The sequence below is a fragment of the Ostrea edulis genome, chromosome 6, assembly GCF_947568905.1.
Source record: "Ostrea edulis chromosome 6, xbOstEdul1.1, whole genome shotgun sequence".
Taxonomy (NCBI): Eukaryota; Metazoa; Mollusca; class Bivalvia; order Ostreida; family Ostreidae; genus Ostrea; species Ostrea edulis.
The window spans coordinates 20,955,037-20,970,278 of NC_079169.1; the positions used below are offsets into that span (position 1 = coordinate 20,955,037).

Sequence of the window (15,242 nt, forward strand, 5' to 3'; positions counted from 1 at the left end):
ATGTGTCTGTTTAATTCATACTTGACCAAAAGGAAATTTTAAAAAATCCTCAATATGTTTGTACTAGAGGAACTTTTTGGACAAAATGCACATAGAAATATCATATATTGTAGTATTTTAATCATAGAGGACCTCAGTAAAGCCTTCATTTACCACTATAAAATATTCATAAAATAATCTCTCCAGGCTTTTAAAAAATTTGAAGAGTATGTGTGCAATGTTTTTATATACCAGGAAAATTGTAGGGCTGTGCGGTGCACCGAAAATTTCGGTGCACCGCGATTCATACCATTCGATTCGATGCACCGATTACAAATTCCGGATTTCGGTTCGGTTTAGAATTTACATACACCAAAACAACAAATATGGCGTTCGAGTGATGTGCAGAACATGTGGGTTTTTTTTAATGCAAAAGGGATTTAAATCACTACTGTGTTGAGAGTTAGCATTTTCACCACTCAGATACCAACAGAATATGGTCCGTAAGATCATTGCAGTTTATCTTTACATGACATATAACATTTCTGTCAGTGGTGGAGTGAAATCAACATCGTAAGTAATGACAAAGATTTGACATTTAATATGAGAGAAGTAAATAAAAAAGGAGATATTTTCAAAGACTCTCAATTGATAGAATTGTTGCATTTTTACATATGAAAACAATATCATATGCATTTTAGATTCACTATAGATTTGTTTAATAATCCAAAACTTATGCAGCACATTAATGTAACAAATTTTAAAAGACTGTCAGTGTTTTCTTTTTTCTCTCAAAGTTATAAAATGCCATTATAAATAGATATGATGTTTACAAATGACGACATATAGTTATGTAACATGAATAAAATCAAATCAAATATGCTATTCATTAAAATTGTTAATTTTTGTGCTATTATTAGATAAATTGGACCTAACATGAACCGAATCGAAAATAATCGAACCGTGCTGTTCTGAATCGAAACCGAACCGAATCGAGCTAACCCTGAATCGTCCCAGCCCTAGAAAATTGTGTGACTAAAGAAGTTTTAACCTTCATATATAGGCACCATTAAAATTAGCAACTCCATACAGTTACTGTAAACCAACTCTTATTCTTGTGCATTAGTGGAATTTTTCTGTGATCTAGATGTCATATTCTATTTATTCCTGAAATGTGTTTTCTAATCATCTAAAATCTAGTATTGTTTATATACTTAATGTTCAAACATTTTTATTTGTTCACAAAGTTGAAACAAATGTAATTTTTTAGAATCAAGAACTAATTAATATATGTCTTATTGTTTGAAGTGTTCAGGACTTGACACAGTGAAAATCAAAGTACCACTTGAGAATATGTTTTGTAGAGTTGATGAATTTTCCGTGTAAAAAAAGGATTGAAAGATCCTGAATTTGTGTGTGCCAATTATAGAGTTATGAATTAATCATTTGAAATTATGAAAGTTTGAAATATAAAATTGGGTGCATTTTATAGAAACTCATGAAATAAATCAAGAAATGGGGCAAGTTGATTTTATTTTGCTTCCATGGATAATGATTTTTAAAAAAAAAATTCTTTGAGATCTGTTAATTTTAATCTTTTGATCTTATTCAATTTCTTTAATCATTTATGTCACTTAGGTCATCCTTTTTATGGATATTTCACGGTTGTGTGTTTTGTGATACACAGTATGTATGCTAGAATGCTGTTGGTCTATGTATATTTAATGAACATTAATTCTGTAAGCTAGCTAGGACATCATGTACGGGGATTTTTAATCAAGTGAAAGTTTATTAATTTTAGTTGGACAATTTTGGTGTACTATAGCTAGGATATACAATATAAACTGATTGTTTAGTGATTGGTGGGGTGTAGTTAGCTATAAATTAGCCATCATGATGCATACAAGGTGCAAACATGCATATACTCTTCAGTCAAAAGTCATAATGCCCGAAATCATATAGAAAATTTGTAAAATATAGTTGATGTGGTAAAATTTTAGTTTAAATATTTTGGAAATTCTTTTTGATACTTATATTTGAATTAGATGCAAAGATTCTTTCAGAAACTTCAATTCCAGCATTTAGACACAATTGCATAGCTTTGTTCTGGGTCAACATTTCAGCTTCATTTCTCTAAGCATTGTCAATTTTATTTGGTATTTTTATAGATTTAAAGACAAGTTTCCCAGCACTAATTTTGAAACTAAATTGGGATGTACATGGTTTGCTAATGGACAAGTTAAGTGAATCATGTCACAGGAAATAATCACACACAATTCAGAGCCTACACTATAAGGTCCCAGCAATCCTGATAGGATGTAATACACAGCCATCGAGTGGCAGACCACGGTCATTTTATGATTTAGCGATTTACAGGCAAACACAAAATAGGCAAAGAAAACCACACAAGCTCTATTTATACAACAAGGATTACACCGTGCACTGAGAGAAAAAAGATTGTAGAACAGGGACTAAGAAGTATATACCAGTGTTGTTTGAAAGACAGTCAAATGTTGTTGTGCTACTTCCTGTTGTCTTCATTGTGTTTGTTCACATGATTTTTCCACACGAGAGGGAGAGGATGTAATCTATGCTGGCCTGTCTTGTTCCCACTCTTCATTCAGTGTTTTGACTGCAGGCTGATTGGCGCGGTTCACTTTTCCGTGATTTAATCGAAGCTACCAGTAGCCTGTTTATTTCTATGTCAGCATCCCTTTATTTATTAGATGTTTATGGGATCAGAGTGTTTATTCAGCAGTAGAAGACTCAGGCATTGCACCCCCTTTTTTTTTTATAGAGGATCGATCTGGGAAATTATATTTCTGTGCATTCCATTCAGACATTTCAGAAGGAATTTATTGATTAACCATTAGAAAGGTAATTATGGGATGTCTTATTTCTAATCTATTGAATATCCCCTATAACGTGGATGGGATAGGATTGATTTTTTTATTAAACTGATTTTTTTAGGCTTTTATTATGAATAAAGATCATTGTTTATGCAAATACATTTAATACTTGTACACAGTAATCTGACAAATGCCCATTAAATGTCAGCACCAGGCAGTTTTTAACTGGATAGATGATCATTTTTATCAGGTTCTGTGGCTGTCTTATGGACAGGGGTCCAGATTAAATGCAGATGGAAATGAGAGGAAAGCAATATTTCATAGTACATTTCTTAGCAACATGTACCGATCTCTATCAGATTTAGTAATATGTCTGCTATCATAAGGAGATTCCACATCTGACCTCTTTAAGCTACTACATTCCTCGTTGTGTCAACATTTCTTTTCTCCTGGATTTCGTGGCATTTTCTGTGTTTATCCACATATCTGTGTTAATTTGTTAATGCCCATAACCTACATGTGATTATGGCATATTTATGTAAATAATGAACTGTTGATGGCTCAGTTTCATACCAGTGTAATTTGTTGCTGAAGAACACAGATCTCTTACATGTTAACATTCATACATACAGAATGCTGACTCTGCCACTGTACAATTATCTGCAGTCAAATTTCTGTAGTCAAATTTTCAGTCAGTTCACACATTTGTTGAACCCTTTTTGAGAACCTTGCTTAAAATTGGTCACTGAACAAAATTTTTAATTTTATTCCTTTATTGCAAATTATTAATACTGTTTGTATTTTGTAATTGATCTATTTTGGAGATGATCATGGGGGACCAATTGATTTATCCTCTCTGTCTGTTCATAATGAGCTTGCATGCGTAGGCATAATAAACTTTTTGAACTAATGAAGAAAAACTATTCACAGTTGATGAACTGATAGGTCAAGGTCAAAGTTTTTTTTCCTTCCTAAAGGATCAAGGTCATACCAGTATGTCATGGAAGTTACATTAGGCTTGGTTATTGTACCCTCAGTCGTACTGTCTGTCCTCAGACAGGTTTCTGGACCATGATTTTCCTTTTGAAATAAAATCATCAAACTCCATGCCACACACAAACTTGCATTGGATGAGAAAGACCTATTGACGAATCATTGTAAATCCAAATTGGCCACCATACTAAGTTCAGAGGTTTTTTTAAAACTGATCTCTGTCTGTATTAACCAGATAGTCAGATGATTTTCAAAGTATTTAACTGTAGCAAGTGGACTCTGAAATTAGGATAGGCTAGGATATTACTGAAGTTCTAATGGAACTGCATTATACTTATAAGGTTGGCAAGTTAGCTGACATGTTTATAGTGTTTGATTGAGGTTGGCAGATATAACCTTCAGTATAACTATATACTGTACTTGACTAAAGTTTGATAATGTTTGTATATAATCAACACTACATTGATACAATGTTTTTTCCCAGTTAGGTTGCAAGACTTGTCAACTAAAGAATTTTAGGTATCTTGCATGCACTTTAAAGTGAAAATTGTGTTATCTATGAAGTACATATATCACTCGATATCAGATTTTTAATCTAAGAAGTCAAAGACTGTCATTGTTTCTGAGAGAGGTTCACCAGCGTATTACAAGTTTGAATTCTTTTAACTTATTTTAGCAGCTTCTGGAATTTATAGAGACTGAAGCAAATTGGTGAAAAGATGGAGAGGATTTTATTGCAATCAAATATTTTTGACTTCCAGTTTTTCCTAAGATAACACACATATAAAGGGTTATAATGAAGTCTGCAGACACATTAACTTATCTGATTTCCTTTTGATTTATAGACAGTTACACCTCCTGGATTTCTTTTCTTCTGGTGTACCTATAAGCTAGTATGTCAGAATAATAGAAAATGAAGCCATCATTTTCTCATTAATGTTTGTTTTTCACACTGGCGGGTGAAGTATGCAATGATATCTTGTCTGATGTAACGCATTGTTATCTTTCCTTTGATCTTGTACCAAACATACTTTTGCTGAAGTGTTTGATTTTCTTTGTTAATAATTCTTTAACTTTGTCTAGATTGCTTTGTCTGTAGAAAATTATACAATTATCTCCAAAGAATTCATTGAGCAATGCCATAACTAAATTTGGAAATTTAGTTATTGTGAAAAATATCATATTATTATTAGAGTTTTATGGTTCATTGAAACATGTTGGCTGGGGTTTTCGATAAACATGGTGATTTTCTGTACAAGAAGTACATTATTATTATCAACAATTATGTACAGGAATATGATATTACACACTGCACATGTGTGGGTTTTGTAAGTCAGGTTTAATAGAATCCATGTAATTCTGATGTGATATTATCCACTCCCCATTCCTTCCTGAAGACACGGGCATTACACCGGGAAGGAAATAAAAATTGGACACAGAAATAATACAAAGGATGTGAGATGTGAATTTCATGTATTATCTGACTCGAAAGTTTACAAGGGCTCAGGAAATTGATCCCGGAGACGTTACAGACTGTCACAGCTAGTACCACGTACTGCAGTATAGTACACAATCACTCAGTGAATGAGGACAAATTAGATTAAAACACCTCTTAGTGCACAAGGGCTGGTTTTATACCATATATGCTCAGGAAATCTGTAGTAACTGTTGGCAAAGGATATGTGATTAATGTATGTACTGCATGGCTTTGATGTCCCTGTGACTGCTTTGGGTGTGTTACTGTCTTTACTGTGTACAAATGGAAACTGCTGGGAGATATTTTAGTTGCTTTCGGTTTCTATATTACTATAAATGTTAGACCAGTAATGACTACACAAAACAGATATTTTGACAAGAAATTAAAACCAGATGTTTCAATCTGTGGAGAAATGTTCTTGACAAGATGAAATCTTAGACAAAAGATGATGGAAGAATGTTCATTGTGGATTCTTGGGGAGCCAGCATATTGTAATCTTACCAGCAGACAGGCAGTATTCCTATCTGATTTTGACATGGTCATGTCATGGGAAGCAAATAATATGGCTGCTGAAGGGTAGAATGCTATAATATTCAGGTATACAGTCTCATGCCAATCATCTGCAAGAAGGGATGGGGTCGATCTTGAGTACATTTACAGCTGAAAGGAAGGGGTCCTCAGAGTACATCCAGAGAAAGAGCTGAAGAGAGGGGGTCTGGAGTACATTTGGAGCTGAAGGGAGGGGGTCCTGAGTACATCTAGAGAGAGCTGAAGAAAGGGCTGGGGTCTTTTTGGGTTCATTTGGAGTTGAAGGGTGGAGGTCCTGACTTCATTTAGAGAGAGCTGAAGGGAGGGGGTGCTTAGTACATTTAGAGAGAGCTCACTGCACGCCCGTCAGAAGATGTACACATGCAGTCATACAATAGGGTTTTGGAAATAAGTCGTTTACAAATGTTCCCACATTTCTCACCACAACTGATGAGCCTGCAACATGTATTTTTTGTCTGCATGCTGACATGCCAGTGCTATAAGGTAGTAAATTTGACACAGCTGTTGTTTGTTACAGGAAATTTTGTCAAATTAACGGTCTTATCAATGAGTTTTCTATGATGTGTATCCCCGTGATCCCGGCTTTACAGGTCTCTGATAGCTTTACATTGGCTCCTCGGCTGCTCTCTATTGGGCTCTGATATATTGAAAGTTAGATATTTTGCACTTGATAAAAGTGCTTTGTTTCAGAGTTGAAAGAATATTGGAAGTATACAGGACTGTCATGCACAAAAAAGGAGCCCAGATAGTGTTCTACTTATTTGATTTGATTTCCTTAATTATCTGCATCGTAGTAATTTCTGCAATATATGTCAACATGAACTTTCACACACCGGGTATCATTTCATGTGTTTTTAATGATAGATCAAATGAATTGCAGATATAAAGGAGCACATTTGTCTGTATATTGGCTTATAATTTGATTCTTTGCTATGGACCACTTCAACACATCTGGATTTCTGAGTGAGCTAGCTAGGACATACCTAGATTTTTTATGGAGCCAACACAAATTTTTTACAGCTTGTACAATCATTGTAAATGAGAGAAGGTGCCTGCCCTGTGTTGATTTAGACAGAATATGTTTTACATCATCCTGAAATTATATCTGCAGTAAATATTTTCTCTCAATACAGGTAGTTTTTTATGGAAGTAGTATCAATATGTTTTTCAGCTTCCAGAATTTCATAGTGGGTGCAAATTAGTAATTCCTTAAGGTATATCGAAATAACAGCTGAAATCACGTAGGTGTAGCTAGAAAGCTATGTGGCTTGTGTATTGTTTTTTAATGTAAAGGTATGATCATTTTCTTCTGCTGAAATGTTCCATATTGCACATATGGCCAGAAAGCTAGCAGTCTCTTGGAGCCTTGAATTCTTTGCCAGGTTTAAGTGATGTATGAAAACATTATATCTACCACACAGACAGGTACAATATAAGTTATAGCCCGTTGGAATGCACCTGTATGAGATACTTTAATCAGGGAATGGAGGCCTTGGAAGATGATCAAGCCAATACACCCTGATAGCCATTGTCAGAAATATTTAAGTGGCCATTAGGAAGATAGGGATTTTTTTTTTAGATTGATTTTCAAAATGACCTCTGGATCTTTATGTTTTGCACCTGACTAATATATTAACAAAGTTCTAAAAAAAACAGGCATGTTTTTCCACAAGTATAAACTGTACCTACATAAAAGCTAATTAAGATAAATTATTTTAAGCATATATTTTTTTTATATAATTTATCCATTTGAACTATATTTAAAAAAGCCACTGCAGCTTTTCTATAAATTGGGTATTATTTATGAATTAATGACTTGTGCTGGGTTGGTAAGGGAAGATGATATTAGTTATTACAAAATAAATTAAGTTTTCAAGTTTTAACTATTTGAAAGGAAAGCAAATAGTTAATGAAATTAAGTATGCAGATATTGAAGTATATCCTTGTGGTTGGTGTGTAAAATATATTTTCACGTCTGATTAATCAGCTGTGGTCACAATCTGGTTTGTGATTGTAATTATATACCAAATAATTTTCCTGGTTACTTTGCCTGTTAATCATGATTGTTTGATAGCATTAATAATTTTTTTTTTGAAATGAGAACACCCGAGCCTCACTACTATGATGTAAGGCTTTGCCAAATAATTTTCTACCAAAGAGCGGGAAGCTGAGCACTCCTCCATTAATGCTTTATAATCAGAGTCAGATGGGTGATTGAATCAGCAGCCATTAGAGGCTTGGCGGGAGTTGCATAATAAGAATCAGTGCTCTGACTCAGTTCAAAAAGTTTCATGATTTTTTGAAACATTGTTCAGCAATATTATTAATAATGCGGATTTGGTATCAACAAGGTATGTACAGGAAGAATGGGGAGGGGGGGATGACTGATTTAACTTTAATCATCATGGATTATCAATGTGGTAAAGCTGAATGTATTTATGAATATAATAATAATTATATATATGCCTTGCATTCAAAATATGACTATACAATAGTAATCAGAATATTAACATATCAATGTTATTTTTGCCAATTTTATATATTTACATTCTTTCTTGTGGTTGAAGGTTTGGGGTCAAGATTTTATCTTATTGTCTGTTTGTCTGTGGCATGAAATTTTAAATAATTTTTTGCCTTATGATATAATAACTTTTAAAGTATAAGTGTCCAAGATGTTTTGATAGACTGAGAAGGCTTTGATATTCCCTGTGACATTATTATAAAGGCCTCTCCAAACATCCACGTAAACTTTGTCCACTTCTCTAAAGAGAATTAATTTTGGGCTGTAGAGGATTTTGATATATTTTGAATATTTAACTTTTGTGACAAATAAGGCAGCTAATTTCCAATTTATTGACGTTAATAGGCTGCACTGCATGTTTCTCGACCACTATAGTTTTCATCAGCTTACCTGAGCTATAAGTGAGCTTGTCTGATCACCTGTTGTCTAGCATCTGTCTGTCAGTGTGTCTCTTAAACTTTACTCACTTTTGACTTTTCCAGAACCACTGGGTCAATTTCATCCAAATTTACCATAAAGCATTATTGCAGGATTTAAAATTGTTCAAATGAAGGGTGAAACCCTTTTCTAAGGGGAGATGATTAAGAAATAGTGAAAATATGGTGGCCTCATTTAAAAATCTTCTCAAGAACCACTGGACCAGAAAAGACAAATCTTGTGTGAAGGCTTCCTTAATGAAGGGAAATAAGGGAACAAAGTTTTGTGTGGAAATTTATAGGGTAAAATTCCTTTAAAATCTTTTCAAGACCAACAGGGCTACAAGTTAGTCACATTAATTAATCCATATGCTACGTACCATTCTCCATTAGTGCAGAGTTTATTCAAATCATGGCCCCAGGGGGTATGTTGGGGCCACATTTTAGGGGATCAATCTTATACATGGCAATATATTAGGAAATTTTGCATCAAAATCCTTTTCTGAAGAGCAGCACCATGATTTGTTATCATTATTATGCAAGTATCCTTGGGTACTATACAGATTTAAGGAGATACTCTACATTGTCATAATATAATGGCTTACTTCGATCCTTTTAAAACATGGATGAAAAGATAGATATCAGCAATATTTGTCTATATTCGTTTCAAATATCATCAAGTAGCTCAGGAGGTTAGCTTGTGGGCTGCTGAATTGCAGATTGCGGGTTCGAGTCCAGCAGGGGTTCTAAATGTTTTTCAGATTGCTTTCTACTAAAACTGCATTTTGTGACTTAATTTATAAATAAAGTAAAGTTGAAAGTTTTCAATTTCAAAATGTTGTACTTTCCTTCAAATAAAGGCCCAGGGCTAGGATGGGGCCTCAATAGAAGATAAAGTTTTACATCAAAGTATATATGCATCTTTGAAAATTTTCTTATCATGGAACACTGATTATTTAATAATAATAATATATGCAAACATAATACATGTACAATGTAGCACAGATTCATATTTGCCTGGGGTTGGCTTAAATAGGGAATCAAAGTTTTTCATAGAAGTATATAGGAAATTTGAAAAATGAATATTAATTTATCAGTATAGTGGGGCCACACTATATCACATCAATATGGAAATTCAAGAGTTGCCAGGTTGGTTGGGTTTTTTTCATGAACACTGCAGGGGTTAAATCGGAGATCAAATTTTAATATATGAGGGAAATATCTTAATCTGCTGCAGCTAGAATATGCAGCAAGGCCATATTAGTTATATTAATCATATTGTTTGGATTTGGCTGGGTTGGTGTCAAAATTTGTCATGGAATTAAGAGGGAAAGGATCTTTTAAAAATCTTCATCTGAAGAACAGAAGGGTCAAGGTGACTCAGGTGAGTGTTGTGACCTGGATCCTCTTGGGATTTAATACTTTGATCTTCACAGCATGTAAAGTAACTGTTTCATTGTGATATTATTTATTACTGTATGTTGTAACCTAAATTATTGAAAAGAGGAAAATAGAGGAAAGTTGTAATTATAGACAGCAAATTGTCCATTAATTATTATATTCAAATATTCAGTAATATATTCTCTTAATTTACTTGTAAACCAACAAACACTTTGCATATCCCCTAAGGGTACATAATTATTTATGCAACCATTACAGTTTAAACCCTCCTCCCCTCCCAATGGTAATGACATATATTTGGCATGTAGGAAACCTAATGAAACTGAAACATGCTTCATCTAAATTATACCACGCTGAAATCTGTTGCTTTATTAGAGAGGATGGTCCCACTTAGGTACTTTTAAGAGTTTTTTTTTTTATTATCGTGCATACGACTTATTGAAAGGTGCCTTTAAGAGGTTTTTTTTTATCATGCATACAACTTATTGATGAGAGGAACATCCAGTACATCCTTTGTATACATGTTGCACAATTTGTTGACAATGAAATAGGCAGGAAAACCCAGCATCTGGCCTGTCTTGTTTACCAATGAGGTGTGTTTGATCGAAATTCAATCTGATGGACCGACAAGGAATGCATATGAACTCGGGTAATGAAGAGGGAGAGAGTTTTCTGGCAATATAAGTAAAAAGAATAGGTCATTAACTTGGAAATCTGGTGGTCTGTAAAATCCCCCTTATAAATAATGTTATTCATAAAATTTTCTGGTGTGTTGTGTACTGACCTGCACTGGGATGATTGGGTGATGTTGGAAAATGATGTGTTTCTGTAGTCTTCTTATCTTAGGGAACGTGTTCTTGGGGTTGAAAATTAAGGGTCCAGTGTGGTATGGTGCTAATTGAAGTTTGAAAACTAATGATTTATACAGAACCTGTTCTTCATTAGTATGGGGGAAAACTTCCACAGTTTCTAACTTAGCTCTCGATCTCTCTAACATGTGGAATGTGCAAATGTCCAAAAACATGCATTTTGGCTTGAAAGTCAAGCTACTTTTGATGCAGAAATCTTTTGTTAATCATACACATGGCATATAATACAGATAATTTTATGGACATGGATCAGGAAAGTCAAATTAAGCTTAGCTGTAATAGCTGTTTAGATGGTGATGACCATAAAGGGAAGAAGTAATAAACTATAACACATTAAAAAACATTTACATGTATTATTGTAAACCTTGTCTAATTGATTAAGCAAGTTAACACACTATTAATTAGACTGAGAATTATTAATTAAGAATTTCCCTTAAGGAGAATATGACTCAAACACCAGGGTGCAGATTTCATTAGAATATGATGATGTACTAGTATGTAAAACAGAATCCACAGATATTCATGTTTTATTGATGATGTACTAGTATGTTAAACAGAATCCACAGATATTGGTGTTTTATTATAGATATGTGTTTGTGATGGTGTACTTTGCTATTGTAGGTCTATATCGGGGCTCAGTGATCGGTGGACCACGGACTTTAGTGACCCAAATAACAGACAATGTTGCCCAACGAAACTCATGGAGAAAGTCCCTTCCTGGTGCCATGGCAATGACCATTGAACCAATGAAAGAAGAAAGTATTGAAAAGAAAATGGCCACAATTGCCATGTCAACACATGATCCAAGAATGTCAAGATTGCATGGGAAAGAGGAGGGAGGAGATGATGATGAAGAATGGGCCAAGGTAATGTTACATCAGTGGCAGACCTTTTTAGTGCAGTGTTGTTGTCTTCAACCTTTTGCTTAAACCTTGATTGAATAGGAACTCCTAGGACCTGAGTTCTGTTGATGCCAGGATTTCTCGTCTCGGCCTCAGTGTGTGGTACATGCAGTGAGGGTCTGATATCGAGGATTCTGGGACTCAGCCTCAGTGTGTGGTACATGCAGCGAGGGTCTGATTTTTAGGATTCTGGGACTCAGCCTCAGTGTGTGGTACATGCAGCGAGGGTCTGATTTCGAGGATTCTGGGACTCAGCCTCAGTGTGTGGTACATGCAGCGAGGGTCTGATTTCGAGGATTCTGGGACTCAGCCTCAGTGTGTGGTACATGCAGCGAGGGTCTGATTTTGAGGATTCTGGGAGCAAATGGGATCTCAGATCTACAGAGAAATGCTATTTTTGAAATACATGTAAACCAACTTTTATTAAGTGATAACATATACGAGAATTGTCTGTAAGATTTATAGTGAGCGTCCTGTCATTTTTCAGGACTGATTGTTTTCACGGATCATTTACTCTGTACAGCAAACATGGTCACAGTGATCATATTTATAACGAAATCATGCATACAGTGAAGTGATTTTCATATTCCCTGTATTTTCAAAACATATCATGAACTTTTGGGATATAACAGATTTTATTTGTAATATGAATCAAAATTGTTCTTTCTCAGCATTTTGCTATTTTACTGTAGTTTGTTTTAGGAATGTTAGCAGGTTATATATACATTGGCAATTCATGAAGAGGAGTCTGTAATAAAAGTTGGTTTAGAATACCTATATTGGTAGATCAAATGGACAAAATTTGAATAGTGTCAGTTACATGTAGACATCGTTAATGTTTTCGCTTAAATGCATTATTTTGTATAACAAATAATTATGTATGATATATTGTTAAACTGTTAAATATTTTGCATACCAGTATTGAAAGTATCTTTACCTTTGAAATTCATCTGCCCTTTGACCTTTAGATAGCGGACATTGTCTCTAGTTTTGGAGGCGACATTGGTGTCTATACCGACCTGCCGTCATTTGAGGCTGAAATAAAGATGCTCAACCGAGGTACACCAGCATGCTGAGATGACTCATTATCTCGTGTGTCTCATCTGAGGAGATTTCAAATTTATTTCACATTTTCACGCATCAATCTGCCCATATTTAGACAATGCATGAAAAGAATGAATTCCTTTATCAAATTCAATACATTTTCTTTTGTGACTGCTGATTCTTACTAATATACTTCTCAAAATCAATACTTTTGTAACCAAAGATACAGTTTCATGCAGAAAGAATGCTTTGCATATTTCTAATCAAATTTCTGTTCTTTTTTCCCAACAAAGACATGTTTATTTTTGGAAATTTTACATACAATAGAATGTTCATCAAACAGTATCACATTCACATAATATCATGGGGAACTCCTGGTTAATGAGGTAGGAATTTTGGAACTGGTGTAGTAGGTCTAAAATTAGACCCACCCTCATAGGAAACCCGTCCTGGTGTCTAACTGCTCTGCTAACTTATTCCATTAACAAATTTTTTTTATGGATTTCAGGTTTTCAAATTTTTTGTCATACTAAAAGAGGCAGGTTTTTGAAAGCTGCAGGTTTCCAGTAAAAATTTATCTTCTTTCCTGTCAGTATTTGCATGACCTTTCTGCACTTGTAGTCTTGCATGTTCTATAGATTGAAGACATAATGGCATCCTTTGGGGGTGGAATTGCAAGAGAGTCTGTGTTCATACGAGAAATGGAACCGGCCTTTCTGAAAAAGTTAGCAGATAGCTTACAACAGTGTATGTATGAGTCAAGTTATTGTAGTTAGGTTTTATTACTTCATGTGTGAATTAGACGCTCTGTCATCCTGTAGACATTTCGTATTGTCCTACATGTACATGAATTTGTAATCTTTACTAGAGCTACATGGGAGGGGGGTGGGGGGTGGGGGAGTCAACCTGTACTTGAATTAAAACTCAAATTATGACGTACTAATGCAAACAGACTGGAGGCTTTGTAACATATAGTATCAAAATTGTCAACTTGCAACTCAGATTTACGCAAAGCCAAGAAATTTCATTAAAAAGTTTTCAGTGTAAAACCATTAACAAATATACAGAATAATTTTTATAAGGCTCACTAATACAGTTGTATAAATAGTGTAGAAAAAGACCATAGAATTATGACAGGCCAAGTATAGGAGAAAATCTCGAGCTAGAGCAAATAAAAACTGAGGTTTGGGAGAGGGCTAAAATAGGCTGTGCTTGCTGCCCAACCCCTTTCACTATTTGTGAATAAAATTATTATAAATCTAAAGAAAAATAACCTTAGTTAGAGGGTATAAAGGAATCACTGTTTCTTCCGTTCACTGATCGTTCATAACATTATCAATGATATGTAAAACCTGCGGTCCTTTACTCTAATTCCATCACTAACTGAAAATGGAATTAGTAAATTGCGTCTGAATTGGGGAGGGGGGGGGGGGGGGGGAGGAGGAGGTGAGGATCACCGGATCTTGTCTACAACACTGATATGGCTAGATGCTTAGTTGTGTTTCATGAGAGGTCAATTTTCATGAATTTCATGGATACCCCACCCCTATCCCACAAATTTTAACCACAATATAAATACAAAATTTTATATGATGTTTTAATATATGGAAACCTTATCCAATGAATTATATCAAATTACTTTAAAAAATCAAATACATTACAAATTATGTCCCAACAAAATTGTAAAATCTTGGCAATCTATAAAAATAGGCCCCCACGAAAATTTAAATGATTCCCCAGTACTTGGTACAAAGTTGGATATGGCAAGATTGTGTGTCATGATCCTGAACCAAGGTCATTTGGCAAGGTCACTGTGAGAAAGGGTTAGAGCACCACATTTTGAATAAGCCTGTAAGGGATTGTATATTTTTATATTTAAAATTTGTTTACAATGCAACATGTCCTTAACATCCTAGACACTTTTGAAGGTATTCGCTATACCTGTTTGATGTAGATACAAAAATCAAATTTTATTATTTTAAGCTTAGCTTAGTTTGACAAAAAAAATTATCATTCACTCGCAGATGTGAATTTCTGGGAACAAAATTAATATTTGCTTTTTCATTCATATTGTGAAATCACCAGCTGTAGGTGAAGTACTACAAATTAAGACATGCTTGGTGCTCAGGGCTGTGGCAGTAAGAGTTTTTTAATGTGCCAACATTTGCTGTGACACAGGACCTCTGTTTTTAAGGTCATATTTTTAAGACTCGTTACAGTCACCTTTAAACGCCAAGGATTT

At 34.5% G+C, this 15,242-nt stretch overlaps 1 protein-coding gene across 13 annotated transcripts in view; it reads left to right on the forward strand.

Moving 5' to 3' along the window:
- Positions 1–15,242, forward strand: part of LOC125683020 (ankyrin repeat and sterile alpha motif domain-containing protein 1B-like) — a 92,675-nt gene that overhangs the window by 45,628 nt on the left and 31,805 nt on the right. For 7 of the 13 annotated variants that reach the window (XM_056142060.1, XM_056142059.1, XM_056142061.1 and 4 more), the window contains 2 exons: positions 11,676–11,920; positions 13,639–13,747. In XM_056142060.1, the coding sequence (XP_055998035.1) occupies positions 11,676–11,920; positions 13,639–13,747 (354 nt within the window). Of the gene's footprint in view, positions 1–11,675; positions 11,921–12,924; positions 13,016–13,638; positions 13,748–15,242 lie in introns of all 13 variants that reach the window. The other 6 variants (XM_056142062.1, XM_056142066.1, XM_056142067.1 and 3 more) reach the window with 1 other exon arrangement.